This window comes from Spinacia oleracea, chromosome 2 (assembly GCF_020520425.1).
Source record: "Spinacia oleracea cultivar Varoflay chromosome 2, BTI_SOV_V1, whole genome shotgun sequence".
Taxonomy (NCBI): Eukaryota; Viridiplantae; Streptophyta; class Magnoliopsida; order Caryophyllales; family Amaranthaceae; genus Spinacia; species Spinacia oleracea.
The window spans coordinates 93,286,951-93,304,225 of record NC_079488.1 but is presented as its reverse complement, the minus strand read 5'-3'; the positions used below and the strand labels follow the sequence as shown (position 1 = coordinate 93,304,225).

At 36.6% G+C, this 17,275-nt stretch overlaps 1 protein-coding gene across 2 annotated transcripts; it reads left to right on the top strand.

Moving 5' to 3' along the window:
• Nucleotides 1-419: 419 nt before the first annotated feature.
• Nucleotides 420-14,183, top strand: LOC110790580 (uncharacterized). Of its 2 annotated transcripts, XM_021995364.2 has the most exons (13): nt 420-923; nt 1,536-1,678; nt 3,186-3,302; nt 3,782-3,896; nt 3,984-4,121; nt 11,250-11,345; nt 11,440-11,553; nt 12,076-12,144; nt 12,221-12,291; nt 12,371-12,464; nt 12,765-12,893; nt 13,027-13,116; nt 13,856-14,183. In XM_021995364.2, exons 1-13 carry the CDS (start codon nt 522-524, stop codon nt 13,949-13,951), a joined length of 1,674 nt encoding a protein of 557 aa, XP_021851056.1. In that variant the 5' UTR covers nt 420-521; the 3' UTR covers nt 13,952-14,183. The 2 variants fall into 2 exon arrangements, with proteins under 2 accessions (XP_021851056.1, XP_021851057.1); XM_021995365.2 differs by lacking the exon at nt 1,536-1,678 and having other exon boundaries at nt 541-923.
• The last annotated feature ends 3,092 nt before the right edge of the window (nt 14,184-17,275 follow it).

The following is a 17,275-nucleotide window of genomic DNA, read 5'->3' as shown; positions in this document are numbered from 1 at the left end:
CCACCTAAAAAAAATTATTTTTTACCACCTAAAAAAAAAATTTGTCTTTTACCACCTCTTAACTACAAAATGGATGAAAACGTTATGTGAATTGATGGGAGGGAAAATGGTAGCTTATATGCATGAAAATCGCGGGAGAAGAGAAGGAAACAAAAAATACATTCGATGAAATGGATCCGCATAAAGTTTCCTTGCATTTTTTCGGTTAAGAGGTGGTAAAAATAATTTTTATTTTATTTTTAGGTGGTAAAAGACAACTTTTAATTTTTTAGGTGGTAAAAAAATTTTGTCAATTTTTTTAGGTGGTAAAAAATAATTTAACTAAAAATAAATACTGCGATATTTTCAAAACGGATGAAGTACTCCGTATATTATGTATTGATAGTAAAAGTGTTGTATTTGAGGGTCCTGACTCCTGAGGTTCAACATTCTTCCGGACTTACCAAGTAACGAAGTATGGAACACGGAGTACAAAAGGCATACTAATGGCTTTATCCACTGAAAAATATAATCGGTAAGAGATGAGTTCAAGCAGCTTCTATTGGATAGTCAGCGGCACCAACACTTCACCATTTCAAGTTCAACGCTCTCAATCCCATTATCTGTGCCCACTTCAATTTCAACAGTTCCCATTTCCAAAATCTATTTCCAATTTAAGAAATTGTTTAGAATCCCTTCAATATAAACCCCCCAAGAGTTCAGTTTGCGTGAAATCCCTCCAAATTGACGAAGGTGTGGATCAGTTTCTCTCTTCTGTTCCCCCCGATGAGCAAGAAACTGGAGAAATTGAGGAGATTGTGAGCGATTTTGAGGATGGTTTTGAAGACCCAGTTCCATTTTCTGTAAGTGGAGAGAGAAAGGAGGGACAGGAAGAAGAGGAGGATGAGGAAGACCGTCGCTTTAAGCTCCGAAATGGCAAGGAGGTAATTTTTACTTTTGTTTTGATATTAGGCTGAATGTTTTGGTTATGAATTTGATGAGATATCCTCCTTTTGTTCTTCTTTACATGGTTTAAATTCTGAATTGGTGTTTGAAATTATGGGGGCGTAGAAAGCTTAAATTAGAAGTTTCTGGAGTGAAAATGGAGGTTAAATTGACAGTGGCAATATTGTTCAAAGAAAACCAAAATTGGGTACTTTTAGGTGTGGCATGAGGCGATGACCAGTTTAATATAAATTGTAGGTGTAAGGCTAAAATAACCTTTTTATAAATTGTATGTATAAAATTTGGCTTCTACTGTTTACCCAATTGTAGAAAGTCGATACAGTTTCGTAAGAGCATCGCGGTAATGATATAGAATGGCACTATATATCTTTCTGTTGAGGGTGAGCAGAGGTAGAATCACTATTTCCAATTCTTTTGGTGAGTCTGCTTGGTATGTTAACCATGCAGAAAGGGATATGCTGCCCATTGCTAAGCATTGTTAAGTTTGTGTCACACTGTTATTAATTGACTGTCGTCTAATTCATGCGCCCTCTGCTATTGCTTGAGGCTCTTGGGAGAAAAAGCTAAGTGGCCTAACATTGTAATCTCAGGTTCTTGCCGAAAAAGCTTATCTTGTTGGTGTGGAGCAAAAAGGTGTTAAAGTGGATTCTTTTGGAATAGAAGAATCTTTGAAAGAATTGGCTCAATTGGCTGATACAGCAGGTCTTCAGGTTGTTGGTTCTACTTATCAAAAGTGAGTATGTTGTAGGTTTGTTTACTATATAGTGTGGTAACACACTGCATTCTTAGGACATAATAGTTAGGTCATTGCTTAAAGGGAAAAATCAATTAGATAGCTGCCAACTATGGCTGCCCTTATGAAATCAGTCCAACCTATCTATTAACTCAAGGCAGTCCCAACTATTTGCCTTGGTCCTTGTCATTGAGCAACCTGCTACCGTGGATAAAAGACTAAAAGTCCATGTGGCAAGCTTGTTTACGTTTGTCAATTCACAAACCACACCATCCCTTTTAGTTCTTTTCTTTTTTCCTTGAAAGAGTGACGTTTAATTCAATATGATGGCTTAAATTATGAACAACATCATCACTCTAATGTTGGACCAGTAAAGAATTTCAATTATTCGCCAAGGAATATGGGTTTTGGTTCAAATTTGGCAAAAAATCCGATTTTCAAATAACCTCATCATTCTTACTTTGTTAGTGGTGAGGGCGATGGAGCGAGAGCGGAGAGAATTTAACACAACATTAGTGTTAGAAGAAGAGAGAGAAATTGAAGGTGAGTGTTATGGATGGAAAGTGGTGGAGAAAATGGAGGTAGGAGAAGAGTCTTGATGGTTGTGGTTGGGAGGAGCTAGTTGGTGATGGTCATGGCGTGAAAGGGAGGGTGGTGGTTTGTTAGAAGGACTTGAGTGAGAAAAGTTAAGATAAAGAAAAACTTCAAACATATCAACCGGTTAAGGAGGTAATAAGTCTCTGGGACCGCTTGAAGAAAGTCTGCATCGTAGTTGGGATTGTCCTAGGTTAACTAATAGGCTGTGTCCATTTCCGATGGAGCCAAAGATTCATTTGTTCTTTTGGTTGTGCGATGTAATGGTCTAAATCAAAATGGCTCTTAAAACCTCTTCGCTTCCTTTCCTTGAAGTAGAAGATGGTGTTCCTGTTGTTGTCCGTTTATCGCTTTTGGGCCAATTGGAAACAACTTCTGTGCAATGGCAGAGGTAAGGTTGCGTACACCCGACCCCCCTAACCCCACTTCTTGCGGGAGCCTCTTTGAGGCAATGGGTAATGATAATGATAATGATAATGAGAATGATATTAATTTTTTCTTAAAGATTTATATCTTTTTGCACCCTAAAATCCTAAACCTTTCATTGGCAAGTTTTGTACCTCCGTTGGTGACTGCGGATATTTGAGACGGTGTTGGAGGGTTGTACATGGGTGTAGCGTCAAACAACAGTAACACCATATATAATAGAGCTCAAAGCATAGTGATACGAATTTATATAGTAATCCGTTGTAACTATAATCTGCTGTTCTAACTTATTGTGATATTTCATCCTCAAATATTGTACCAAGGTATAGACATTGAGTTGCTGTCATTTGGGCATCTATTATATAATACATTTTGCACACACATCTTCTATCAAATATATATTTTCGTTCCTTTTGTATGTATTTTTGGTATGCTAGACCTACTGGCCTGCAGGGTTAATAACATCAATATCTGCTGTATGAATTAGGCTTGCTACTCCAAATCCAAGAACATATATTGGCTCAGGCAAGGTTTCTGAGATGAAGAGTGCAATTCATGCATTGGATGTTGAAACAGTGATATTTGATGATGAGCTTTCACCAGGGTGAGAATGAATCACTTAATTCTTTGGAATCTGACAAATTAGTGTATGTTGCATCAGATAGCTATGTACATTTACTCATACATGCTTACGGCTGATCGTGAGATTCATCATATGCGTATGAACTTGTAAATTTCCTTTTGAAGATTTTGATTAGACTCTGGAAAGGTGCAAGAGGGTTGTACTTTTGAATGGTGTTAACTAGCAGAAGTATTCTGCCAGATTACTCTTCCCTCATCATTTTCATCAATCTCCTAAATTTCTGTTGCATATAAGGTTGGGTTAGTAAGCTACAATGAATGGCATAATTCTGACTTATATTGGCCTCTTTTCGAAGTTAATTGAGAGTTGGATTCTTAATGACTAGATTGATTTCTGTTAAGAGAAGAATTTGTAGTTGTATAAAATGTGATGGTGGGAATAAACTTTGCTGGTATTAGATATATATGGGGTGTTTGATACTGAATGTGAATCTGTTGCAGGCAATTGCGTAATTTGGAGAAAGTATTTGGAAAAGATGTTAGAGTCTGTGACAGGACTGCACTTATTCTGGATATTTTCAACCAGAGGGCAGCGACTCATGAAGCTGCTTTACAGGTAATTTTCTCTATATGTTGGAAGTATGAAACGGATATTATATAGGTTTTTATGCTGATGGTGTAAACATTAATGCTTCACTCTAAGGTTGCATTGGCACAAATGGAATATCAATTACCACGGTTGACAAGAATGTGGAGTCATTTGGAGCGTCAAGCAGGAGGGAGGGTGAAAGGTATGGGTGAGAAACAAATTGAAGTGGATAAGCGTATTCTAAGAGACCAAGTAAGCGTGATTTTTAAGATTATTTCCAGCAGTGTCTATATTTTAAAATTGTTTGAATAGAGCTTTAAGGTAAAAATGTTACCTTGCTTTTGATGATGTCCTTTGTAGCTGATTATCTTTTCATAATCTTGGCCTTTCACTTCAAGTATCATTTGCAATTCATTAATTATAAATAAAAATCTGAAAGAATGGTAGTGAATTAATCTGGTGTGAATGTTCCACATGAATATGAAGGCTCCAAGGTAAATTCACCCACCTTGCAAATACTACCTCTGTTTTTTTGGTTCTACTCAATTATTGTAGATTTGCGAACTTAGAAGATGTGAGTGGGTGTAAGAAAAAGGTGGAAAAAGTAAGATAGGTGTAGCAAAAAGCTATATGAGGTTAGAGAGAGTAAAAAATGGAGTTATGGCGGGGTAAGACGTAAGAAGGGCAAAATGGTAAAATGAGTTTGAGAAAAATTAAAAGAATTACAATTGATAGTAGAACAAAAAATCCGGACCAAAGTGAGTTGAAAAAAATGAGGTAGTATGTTGATTTTTTGGTAAGTGAATATAGCTGTTATAATCAAAACCAAAGCATTTTGACCACCTATGTTCAAAAATTTGCTTCCGTACCTTCTAGGAAGGGCTAGAAGCCAACACCTAGAACAGAAAAAATCACTCAGGCAACAAGCCTGTGCGACCAAACCATAAGCTATTTACAATAAAAGGACTCCAACAAGTCTCTATCCCTATTTGTTTTCTGCGTCATTAAACTATGTGATAGTTCAGTAGGAACACTTGACAAGAGGGGGGTGAATTGTTTCTTGGGAACTTGGGTAAGTTTCTTGCGGAATTTATACAATAAAGAGACGGAGAACAATGAGCGAAGAAAGATATGAAACTGAGGAACCTTCTTGATCCTAATCAAGAAGAACCTCACAACTCTTTTGTATTAATGCAATAACTCTATTACAAATACACTCTTTAACTCGAGTTCCTCTCGAACACGAGTTCCCCACAGCAATCCCCGTCGATGACTGTGCTCCTCTTTCTCACTCTGACTTAACTCTAAGCCGCTCTTTTTCTCTTTGACTTAACTCTAAGTCACTGTTTTTCTCTTTGACTTAACTCTAAGTCGCTTTTTTTCTCTTTGACTTAATCTAAGTCACTCAAGGATCACTCAACCCTTAAACCCAAAATACAATTTGATAGATAAACTCTAGTACATAATAAAGCTTATAGTAATAAGGAACTCAAGGAACACTCTATTTTGTAAACTGATTCTTTTAAAACGTTTAAGCTCTTTAAGATATATTTTGCAGATATCAGTTGTGTTTTGAAAAGCAAAAACTCTTTTCCTTTTATAGAGGAGTTTTACCTAAGGTTGGATACCCATGTTCCCCTCAACTACCCACTAACTGTTACTGCTCAGTAACATGGGCATAGTTGGAGAGAAACAAGGAAGACCAAATCAAAACACTACTTGCACGTTTAAACAGAAATACGTGGGAGAGTTTATGGAAAATCTTTTGCTTGAGAAACAAGGAGAATGAAAACAGAATCCTATGTTTACATTTATTAATTAAATTCATTTTATTTATTAACAAAGATTTTCTAATTTAAAACTCTTTTATAATTACAGTTAATATATTTCAATTTAAACGTACCAAAAAAATTCAAGATTTCCTTTCGTTCCAAATTACGTATAAACATTATTAAATACTTACATAAATCCTAAACATAATCTCATATGTTATAGTCTTCATGTTGCACCTTTAGGAAGCTTCACTCGAAGTTTTCACAGTTTGTTCCTTCTCTGGAACATCGAGGATCCACATAATATATGAGGATCTCGCCTTAGGAACTCGCCTAAGGATCTCGCCTTTGTAAACTTGCTTAATGATTAATTCTTCAATGTAGTGTCTCACATGGATCAAATACTTGCTTATATTCCACGTTGCTTAGTTTATCCAACTCAGGATCTCCTTAACTTAGCATTATCCCTCTAAAGATCTAGGAACCTATTATGCAACATAACTTAACCAATAGTCATGAGTTTGCTTTGTCATCATCAAAATTTTAGGGTCAACACTATGTATGCTGTGCATCAGAAGTTTCTTCTATTAGATCCTCTGCATTAGAAGTTTCTTGATCTTCTTCCGGTTCCTCAGGATCAGCAGTTTCTGGTTCCTCAGGATCAGGAACTCTTGAATTTCTTCTTACAGGAACTTCTTGGTTAGTGGCAGTTTCTTGTGTTTGTGGATCTGCTATTCCATTTTGCTGTCTTCCAGAAGAGATTTCCTCATCATTATCTGTAAAACGCATTAAACCAATTTCGAAGTCTTCTTGTTCCTGAACTTCATCAACATTGTTAGCTTTATCAAAAGTAATATGTACATTTTTAACTCTTTTAAAAGAGTATTTAAGAGAGGTGTTCCTGTCAGGCAACTCAAAGAACCTACCTTGTACAAAAGATCTAACATTATTTAGGTAGGTCATGTGTCTTTTACTGGATTCCAATGCCTTATTACTTTGAGCCTTTATTGCGCTAAGCTTTTTAAAGTTATCTAGAGTTTCTATCAATAATTCCACTGATTTATTTTTAGACAGAGATAAAAGAGTTGATGAACTTACTTCACTTGATGGATCTTGGGTGGTTCCATCGATCTTTGCCATAAGACAAAGGTTTGCTGTATCTTCTTCTATTTCATCCTCATCTTCTTCTGAGTCAGTGGCTTCTCCCCAAGCTGCGATCATTGCCTTCTTGTAGTTGGGTTTGGCAAAGGTGGATTTGTTGTATCTTTCCTTGGGTAGATCCTTTTCCTTGCCTCTCCCCTTTTCATTTTCCCACTGAGGGCAGTCTTTGATTTGGTGGTCAGAATCACCGCACTTGAAACATCCTTGGTCAGACTTGGAACCACTTGATTTTCTTACTGAGTTATTTCCTCTTAGATTTTCAGGTTTAGAGTTCCTGTAAAATCTTTTTATTCTTCTGACCAACGTAGCAACCTCATCTTCATCGGGTTCTGAGTCCTCCTGTTCCTCAGCCTTGAGAGCAAGGCCTCGGTTCTCGGGAACAGCTGCTCCTAGATGTAATTCGTGAGTCATCAAGGATCTCGCCAATTGTTCAATGTTGAATTTGGTGAAATCCTTTGTTTCAAATAATGCAGTGACCTTGGTTCTCCATCTATCATCCTGAAGCATGCTCCTTAGGATCTTCCTAACCTGTTCATCAAAGGGAATAATTCTTCCAAGAGAAACTAGCTCATTAGTGATGTTAGTGAAACGAGTAAACATTTCCTGAATTGTTTCTCTTGGTTGCATTTCGAAACGTTCATATTTAGACATTAGTAAATCAATTTTAGAACGTTTAACCTCATTAGTTCCTTCATGAGTTATTTGAAGGAGATCCCAAATTTGCTTTGCGCTCTTGCACCCCATAACTCTGTTATGTTCGTGAGGTCCAAGGCCGCAATGCAAGATTTTTACAGCCATTGCGTTGATTTCATATTTTTCAAAATCTTCCTTAGCAAATTCAGACATAGGTTTAGGAACTACCTCATTTTGAGCATTGGTCGTTGTTACCTCGAAATCGCCAGCTTCTATGACTCGCCAGACTTGATAATTCTCTACCTTGATATAGATCTCCATCCTGTTCTTCCAATAGGTGTAGAATTTTCCATTGAACATTGGAGGTCTTTGAGTGGAATAACCTTCCTCGAGTTTTTCGTAAGCGTTCATACTTTCCAGAAACTTTTTCTCAACTGGGTTCCTGCGAGATCCTGCTCTGATACCAACTGATAGTTCAGTAGGAACACTTGACAAGAGGGGGGGGGGGGTGAATTGGTTCTTGGGAACTTGGGTAAGTTTCTTGCGGAATTTTTACAATAGAGAAACCGAGAACAATGAGCGAAGAAAGATATGAAACTGAGGAACCTTCTTGATCCTAATCAAGAAGAACCTCACAACTCTTTTGTATTAATGCAATAACTCTATTACACATACACTCTTTAACTCGAGTTCCTCTCGAACACGAGTTCCCCACAGCAATCCCCGTCGATTACTGTGCTCATCTTTCTCACTCTGACAGTCTGACTTAACTCTAAGTCGCTCTTTTTCTCTTTGACTTAACTCTAAGTCACTCTTTTTCTCTTTGACTTAACTCTAAGTCGCTCTTTTCTCTTTGACTTAACTCTAAGTCACTCAAGGATCACTCAACCCTTAAACCCAATATACAATTTGATAGATAAACTCTAGTACATAATAAAGCTTATAGTAATAAGGAACTCAAGGAACACTCTATTTTGTAAACTGATTCTTTTAAAACGTTTAAGCTCTTTAAGATATATTTTGCAGATATCAGTTGTGTTTTGAAAAGCAAAAACTCTTTTCCTTTTATAGAGGAGTTTTACCTAAGGTTGGATACCCATGTTCCCCTCAACTACCCACTAACTGTTACTGCTCAGTAACATGGGCATAGTTGGAGAGAAACAAGGAAGACCAAATCAAAACACTACTTGCACGTTTAAACAGAAATACGTGGGAGAGTTTATGGAAAATCTTTTGCTTGAGAAACAAGGAGAATGAAAACAGAATCCTATGTTTACATTTATAATTAAATTCATTTTATTTATTAACAAAGATTTTCTAATTTAAAACTCTTTTATAATTACAGTTAATATATTTCAATTTAAACGTACCAAAAAAATTCAAGATTTCCTTTCGTTCCAAATTACGTATAAACATTATTAAATACTTACATAAATCCTAAACATAATCTCATATGTTATAGTCTTCATGTTGCACCTTTAGGAAGCTTCACTCGAAGTTTTCACAGTTTGTTCCTTCTCTGGAACATCGAGGATCCACATAATATATGAGGATCTCGCCTTAGGAACTCGCCTAAGGATCTCGCCTTTGTAAACTTGCTTAATGATTAATTCTTCAATGTAGTGTCTCACATGGATCAAATACTTGCTTATATTTCACGTTGCTTAGTTTATCCAACTCAGGATCTCCTTAACTTAGCATTATCCCTCTAAAGATCTCGGAACCTATTATGCAACATAACTTAACCAATAGTCAAAAGTTTGCTTTATCATCATCAAAACTTTAGGGTCAACACTATGTATGCTGTTCTTCACATTAGTTTTATATCTTTACAAGTATTTCTATTCTATCTAACTTGTGATTCCATAAGGCATCGTTCCTAGCATATCTATACTATATATTAAAAGGCGTTTATAAGAAAGTTTACGTGACACGTGCACTCTGCTTATGAGTCATCGTTCGCTCCATGTACATAAAAATGTCAAACATGTTTTGCATAAGGTTTGAACCCTTGACCTTGAGTTTAAACATTAAAGCTTTTACCACTAAGCTATTAGATGTTTGATGTTACAGTTGCAAGAAAAATTATACATAAGTATATGTGAATGTCAATAATGTACTAACCCGGGGCATCGCCCGGGCCCAAAAACTAGTTTTATATGATATACTGCTGCTTGGAAGTTGGATCCCGGTGAGCCCAGCACCTCTTCGGAATTTATTCCCACTCTCTCTCATCTGATTCTTCCTTCAAAACTGTTAAACGGAGCATCCACTCTAGAACATCCTGCATACAGGTCCTACTGTAATAGCACTCAAACAATACATGGTTGTGAGTTTCAGAAGTAGAGAAACAAATGAGGCAAACATCATCATGGCTCACTCCATTTTTGTACAACATATCCTTTGTGGGCAACCTGTTCTTTATAGCTCTCATACAGTCCAGCAGAAATTCATTTTGACCAGATAGGAAGCCTGAGATATCTAAAATGAAACTTGCCAATAGAAAAACTAGTAGTTTCTTTAATTTGCTGCACAGTATCCTCCTTTACACCACCATTTTTTTTTCTGACTTCTGTCAAGCACAACTTAAAACCATTCCTAAGCTGCGTTATAGATTTCACATCTCCTCTAAACATATGATAAGTTATCAGAAAAACAGAGACGAGTTGACTTTATTGCCTTGCATAGTTGCATCTAGGGTGGAACTGAAACCAGGCTGCTCACTCACAACCTTAAGAATTCTCGACATATATTCAATACAGATCACAAACAAAAGAGGTGATATTGGATCACCTTATCTCAAACCTCTTTTAGCTTCAAAAAGCCCATGAAGAGAGCCATTAACCAGGAGAGAGTATCTCGGTGAAGTCACACATACCATGAATAGCTCAATGAAGTCAGTGGGGGGAACTTCAAAGACACTAGCATTTCCGGAAGCCCAATCCATAGTATCATAGGCTTTCCTAAGGTCTATTTTCATTAGGCAACCAGAAGCATTACTTTTCCTTCCATAATGCCTAACAAGATCTTGACACGCCATTATGTTATAGCAATAAACCTATAATTCACAAATATACCCTGGTTCTCAACAATGATATCAAGAAGGACACATCTAAGCCTGCCACACAACATTTTTGAAATACACTTGTGCAAACATTGCAGCAAGATATTGGTCTGAAATTGCTAACAGTGTCAGGACATTTAACCTTAGGAATAAAAGTAATACTATTATTGTTTACCTCCCTTAGGAGCTCTAGCAACTGATGAAATCAAGTACAACCATGTAACATCCGATTCCCCAACAGTGGCTCAGGAATCCTTGTAAAATGGGCTTCCATAGCCATAAGGTTCAGGGCTTTTATCACCTGGAATTGAGAAGATAGCATTCTTTACTTCCTTTGCACTGAAAGATCTGATACATTCTCTAACAACAGGACCAATATCATCAATCCCCTGAATCGCGCTCCTTCTGTTTTGCATCTTTGCACCGGACCATTTATACTTCCTTAAGTATACTTCTGCACTTATTGAATTACAATTCTTTGATCTAGATTTGGATCATTGGAATTTTGTCAGAAACCAATTGATGATTAGAATAGGAAAAGGCTTAATTTATTGTAATGCATCTTTATTTTTAATTTTTTTTATAGGAACTATTCCATACAAGCCCTATCTGTTATAGTTCTGGTGACTTTAATTTATATGATTGTACATAAATGGTGTTAACTTAGTTATTTCTTATCAAGTGTGATGTTCAAATTCACTCTGGAGGCTGACCATGGGCTTTTTTTTTTCCGTTGACATTTTCTGGTAGATTGGTGTTCTGAAAAAAGAGCTTGAATCTGTTAGGCGTCATCGAAAGCTGTACCGAAATCGCCGTGTCTCGGTGCCTATTCCAGTTGTATCTTTAGTAAGTTGATGCCTACCTTGCAACAAATGGCTACATATTTTGAATACCCCTGTTCAGTGATAATGATGAACCTTGCACTAATTGAAAAACTAAGGTAGGATATACAAATGCTGGAAAGAGTACATTGTTAAATCAATTGACTGGAGCTAACGTGCTTGCCGAGGATCGATTGTTTGCTACACTTGATCCAACAACCAGAAGGGTGCAGGTGAGTTGGGGTCAGGTCTAGGGAATTTTCCCTTAAAGTTTATCTTCTTAATTCATCTGAGCAAATAGTGTCAGTCAAGACTTGGCACCTGTTTTAATCAACTAAAATTGATTTCCTTTCTGTTGATTGGTTAAATCGTTATTTGAGCATTATGTAGCTACCAAAAGTTGTAGTGAACAGCACATCTCTATCTTGACATTATAGAGTGAGTTTGGAGATGTAAAGCTCTACAGACAGTAGTTTCCCTGAGATACTTATTTCAGAAAAACGCATTGTTTAGACTTATCATTGTTTAAAGCAGATGGATGAAAAACTACCTACCTAAAAAAGTGAAATTGAACCTTATCTTCTGTTTAATACTTTTTTTATAAGGAAATAAAAACTAGATTAGCCCATAATAAAGGACCAACCTAACTCATCCTTTTGGATGATAGAGGAGAACAAATCATTACAAGAGTTAAACCAATAAATTATGTGTAGTACTTGACTGATGTGATATAATTTCCTTCATCTTTGTTCCAGATGAAGAATGGGAAGGAATTTCTACTAACTGATACTGTCGGATTCATTCAAAAATTACCAACTACATTGGTAAGTCCTCTTTCAGCAGTATGATGCATGTTTCAAACTTTGGTTAGTTTTAAACCTTGTAAGCTGCTTGTTGCAGGTTGCTGCCTTCAGAGCCACACTCGAGGAAATATCTGAATCATCGCTTCTAGTGCATGTGGTGGACATTAGGTAACAATTGATTTGATCCTCATGTTTGGATTCTACTTGCCTTTCCCACATTATTTCATGAAGATGCTTTTGATTCCAGTCACCCTTTGGCCGAGCAACAAATTGATGCTGTGGATAAGGTTCTGTCAGAATTGGATGTTTCGCTAATACCAATGTTAATTGTTTGGAACAAGGTATTGAGAGAAGTGCTTTAGATCCAAAAAATTGCTTCCTTTTCTCCTTTTTGTTGCTTCATATATTCTTTAGACTGTTTAGAGAGATGCAGAAAATCTAAATTATCGTACAAGAACTTTTTGAATGACAAGGCTGTCAGAAGCCTGACCAAAATGATTGAACTCTGAACTATATTCTTGTGAATGAAAGGAATCTGAACTTTCTGTTTAATTATTACTAGCTTGAGCCTTTATTTCTGTGAAGGTAAATTTGATATTTGGTGTTATTTGTAGTATAACATAATTTACTGCTCATGTCAGGTTGATAAGGTGAGTGATCCAGAGAAAATGAAGGCAGAAGCAAAGAGTCGAGGGAATGTTGTCTGTTTATCTGCTTTGAATGGTGATGGACTTGATGATTTTTGCAATGCCATTCAGGAAAAATTGAAGGTTGCTTCTATATCTATACTGTGAAATGCCAATTAGCAAGCTGTGATACCTTCCAACCCTGATTCCAATCATGTACTAAGTTCTATCCAAGTCTTCTATGCTTCGCTTTAACTAAACCATGCTTCTGTGACAGGATTCAATGGTGTGGGTTGAGGCACTGGTTCCATTTGACAAAGGAGAACTTCTCAGTAGCATCCATCGAATTGGAATGGTAGAAACAACTGTGAGTCAATCTCTCCTTGGGCTTTGACCAGGTTTTTTTTTTTTACGTAGTGCTTTTCAGATGCAAGTTTTTTAAAACTATTACCAGTTTGACATCCCAACTTACCCAGAAGAATTTGTATCACCTGGCGGTTGCTGTAAACTTGGTATTTTAAGAAATCACTACAAATTAGACTAGCCATACCTTGTTACATAGTATCTTGTAATCTTGAATAGAGTTGGCCAAATTGACACGTTCCTGGTTACCCAATTCGAATTACACTACTCAATTTCCGAACTGCACCAAAAAACTAATTGACTCTGTTTTCATTTTAACTTATACTTGCCCAACCCAAACCAACCTGAAAAATAATTTTATAAGTTTTCATAATAAGCTAGTTGACCACAGTCCTGATCAAATAGACCTAAACCAAAACGAGTCTGAACCAAATGACGTACCACTCGAACGTTACCCCAACCAAACCTGATGCGAATGACTTGTTTGCCACCTATGCTTTAGATTGACACAATATGTAGATAGATAATGGACGAAAGGCACATTTCATTGGGTCTACTTGAACTGGTTTGTTAGCATTTAAGAATTGTTTCTAGAGAAGTAAAAATATATGCAGCTCAACAACCGTGTCTTCTTTTGATACATGTATCAAGGATAGAATATTTAACTAGCTGTTAACATCAGATACAAGTTGAATACTCCAAATCTGAAGTCATGGACTCTCATTCATGATCTCTACTTTCAGGATTATACAGAAAATGGGACATTGGTCAAAGCATACGTCCCACTTCGCCTAGCAAGGCTCCTTACACCGATGAGACAGTTGTATGTATCACCGTAGTTTCAGCATATACACGATCTGGAACTCGACCTGTGAAATTATACACAAAATTGCCCAGGAATATTTGGTTAAACAGGAGCTGTGTTGTGCTATATTTTGACACTTTAGATCAAGCACGTGTGTATCAATGTAACTCTGTAAGTACATATTTCATCTTCAGTGTACATAAATCATAATGACCATACAGTCATGCTTCTAATCAATACTAAGCTTACTGTTAGTAACTAATCTATCTCAAAACTGTCAACCTGCTCGTTTAACAATCTCTTTCACAATTTGAAAATCTAGCCATATTATTATTGAATCATTTCCTTTTAACTAACTTTGGTCCCCCCTTAGACTTTGTTGCTCTCTATTATTGTTGACCTGCTTCTACTTGTACGTTTGCTGCATGAAAACACTTGGTAACTCTCCACATTGTTGAACAAGTCAATGCGTAAACGCAGCAAGGTTACTTGTCAAACGAATTTCAAAGTTCAGTTACTTGTGAAGCTTATGTGGGGGTTTTGCTATGCAATTTAGGCAATCAAGCCATGTGATATGAGGTTGAAAGCTGTTAACACTTGAGACTTGACTAAGGAGTGATACACTGTACGACTATAAGGGAAACTGATTTTGGACCTCTGAGTGAGTAGAACAAAGAAAATTAAAAGTGTGTCAAAATTATTTCCCAGCTACAAGTTTGTAAAATGTCCTTGCCCAGGGATTAATAAGAAAAAGAAGTAAATTTGAATTCGTATGATCTGGGCCGTTTATGAGAGTTTGGAGGCCCTGTTCTTTTTTTATTTTTTATGTGGAGGTTCTTTTTTTTAGTAAAATGATTAGTGACACTAAAAAAACGACAAAAGTGTAGATAATGAGAGTCGATCCTACAACCTGTAGAATATTAACAGAAGGTTGAACTCATACTCCTATGATATGAGATTTCATACTAATCCATTTCAATTTAATGTTCTATACAGACCCTTGCACGATTTACTATATCACCAATAATTGAGCTGTGTGAGTTACCACCAACATTTTTTGGGCCCCAAAAATTTGGGGCATAGTGCTGGAGATTCTGTTGGATCTCCTTATAGTCGGGCATGCGTATGATTTAGTTGAACTTCTACCATACATCTAATATTATGTCGGAAAGTGATTTTAGTACACCACTTTGTGAGTACACGGTTTTTGTGGTGCTCACAACTAGCTAGGTGGGTCTAATTACACCAATATAAAGTGATTCTAAAATTCTAAATAAAGAAGTTTCAATATATGATGTATTCCTTTGGGTCGTGCCTTTAGTATAACATTAATAAAAAAAATTACCGGCCATATGTGTACGGATTCATCTATCTGTTAGAATATTAGTCTAAGTTGTATGCTGTGCTTCAGCAACTAACTGCTGAGTCAGCCTTGCCAACATGGCATTATTGTAACAAACTCTTTTATTGTTTGTTAGCTGATGCAACAACCTATAGAAGGTTCTAGACTGTTTCCTTCTATGCATATATATATCTTGTACTTGCTGATTATAATTAATACAATAACAACTTAATTTTTCTTGATCTTAATCCCTAATTCTGTCATGGTATCAGAGCAGGTTTAAGAAACCTGACTCATCTTTTCCGAAATTCCGCAAATTCTCACACAAAATTCTCTCTAAAAGTTCAATTGAACCTTGCATTTTACTGTTTCTGATCGAAATCTGCTAATTGTTCTATAGAAATTAACTACAGTTTGAGTGATTAAACTTCACTTTGTTTGATTTCTACTGATTGAAGATTGATAATGGCGATTAATGATGAACACTTCGAAGATTCTAGGAGAAATGCGAATTTGCCTCCTAATCAAGATCCTGCTAGCTTGTATTACATCCATCCTTCTGATGCAAATTCTGTGCAACTTGTTTCTTTCAAGTTTGATGGTGAAGGTTTCACAGGTTGGAAGAGATCAATGCTGCTGGCATTGTCAGCTAAAAACAAAATAGGTTTTGTTGATGGAAGTATCAGCAAACCTGCTGTTGGAACTGTTGAGTATAGAGCATGGGAAAGGTGCAATGATTTGGTGTGTTCTCTGATCCTAGGGAATCTGAGTGAAATAATTGCTAAGAGTGTAATGTTTTTGAAGTCTGCCAGAGAAGTTTGGTGTGATCTTGAAGAGAGATTTGGTTTTGCTTCTATGGCACAGGTCTACTCTTTAGAACAGAAACTAGCTGAGCTAAATCAAGGAGAAAAATCAGTTTCTGAGTTTTTTTACTGAAATCAAGTCAATCTGGGATGCAATTGAAGAGGCTCATCCTATGCCTTACTGTACTTGTAACAATTGTACCTGCAATGTTACTAAGAAGTTCTTTCAAAGACAACAAGAGAAAATGGTGATGCAGTTTATGATGAAGTTAACAGACCAGTTTGCCACAATTAGGGGAAATGTGATAATGGTTCCAGTTCTACCTAAGGTGTCTGAAGCATACAGACTCTTTGCTCAAGAAGAAAGGCATCAAGAGATCTCTAAAACTGCCTATCCTGCAGAGCATGTTGCATTTGCAGCTGAGAAAAGAAGATTTGGTGGTGATCATTGGAACAACAGAAGTTTCAAATCTCAAGCAACTGGTTCTCAACAATTTCAGAAAGCTAATAATTCTAATAGGAGAAACTCTCAGTATTTCTGTACACATTGTCAAATTCCTGGACACAGTATTGAGAGATGCTTCAAGATCAATGGCTATCCACCAGGTTTTAAGCATTTCAAAAACAAGACAGCAGCAATGTCAACTGCTGGAGATGTTGATGCTGACACATCCAACAATCCAAGAACTGAAGCAAATACTAATATCTCAGTGGAGCAGTATAATCAGCTGATGAATCTTTTGAGCAAGCAACAGCATAGTTCTGGCTCTAGTCATCAACCTAACTTGGCCTTAATGGCAGGTAATATCTGTTTAATATCTCATACTAATTCTAAGTGGTTGCTTGACAGTGGTGCTTCAGATCATTTCTGTCATGATTTGAGTCAGTTTTCTGCATATAAAAGGGTTGATAATCAATCTACATATATAACCATACCTGATGGCAGTAAAATACCTGTGAAACATGTTGGTTCAGTAGTTTTAAATGAAGGTATTACACTTCACAATGTGCTGCATGTGCCTGACTTCAAATATAATCTAATCTCTGTCCACAAGATATGCAAAGATTTGCATTGTGAGCTGCATTTTACTCATGACAAGTGCTTTATTTGCTGTCAGAAAGGGAAATTGATTCCTCTTGGTGATGTGAGTTCTGGTCTGTACAATGTTGGAGAACACAATATAGCAGCTACATCTACAATGCAGCCACATGA

Excerpts from the sequence above, each read along its gene's own strand:
- LOC110790580 (XM_021995364.2), top strand. The coding sequence starts at position 522 with ATGAGTTCAAGCAGCTTCTATTGGATAGTCAGCGGCACCAACACTTCA. Across the intron at positions 12,292-12,370 it reads GTGCATGTGGTGGACATTAG|TCACCCTTTGGCCGAGCAAC; the intron begins GTAACAATTGAT and ends TTTTGATTCCAG. Across the intron at positions 12,465-12,764 it reads TGTTAATTGTTTGGAACAAG|GTTGATAAGGTGAGTGATCC; the intron begins GTATTGAGAGAA and ends TGCTCATGTCAG.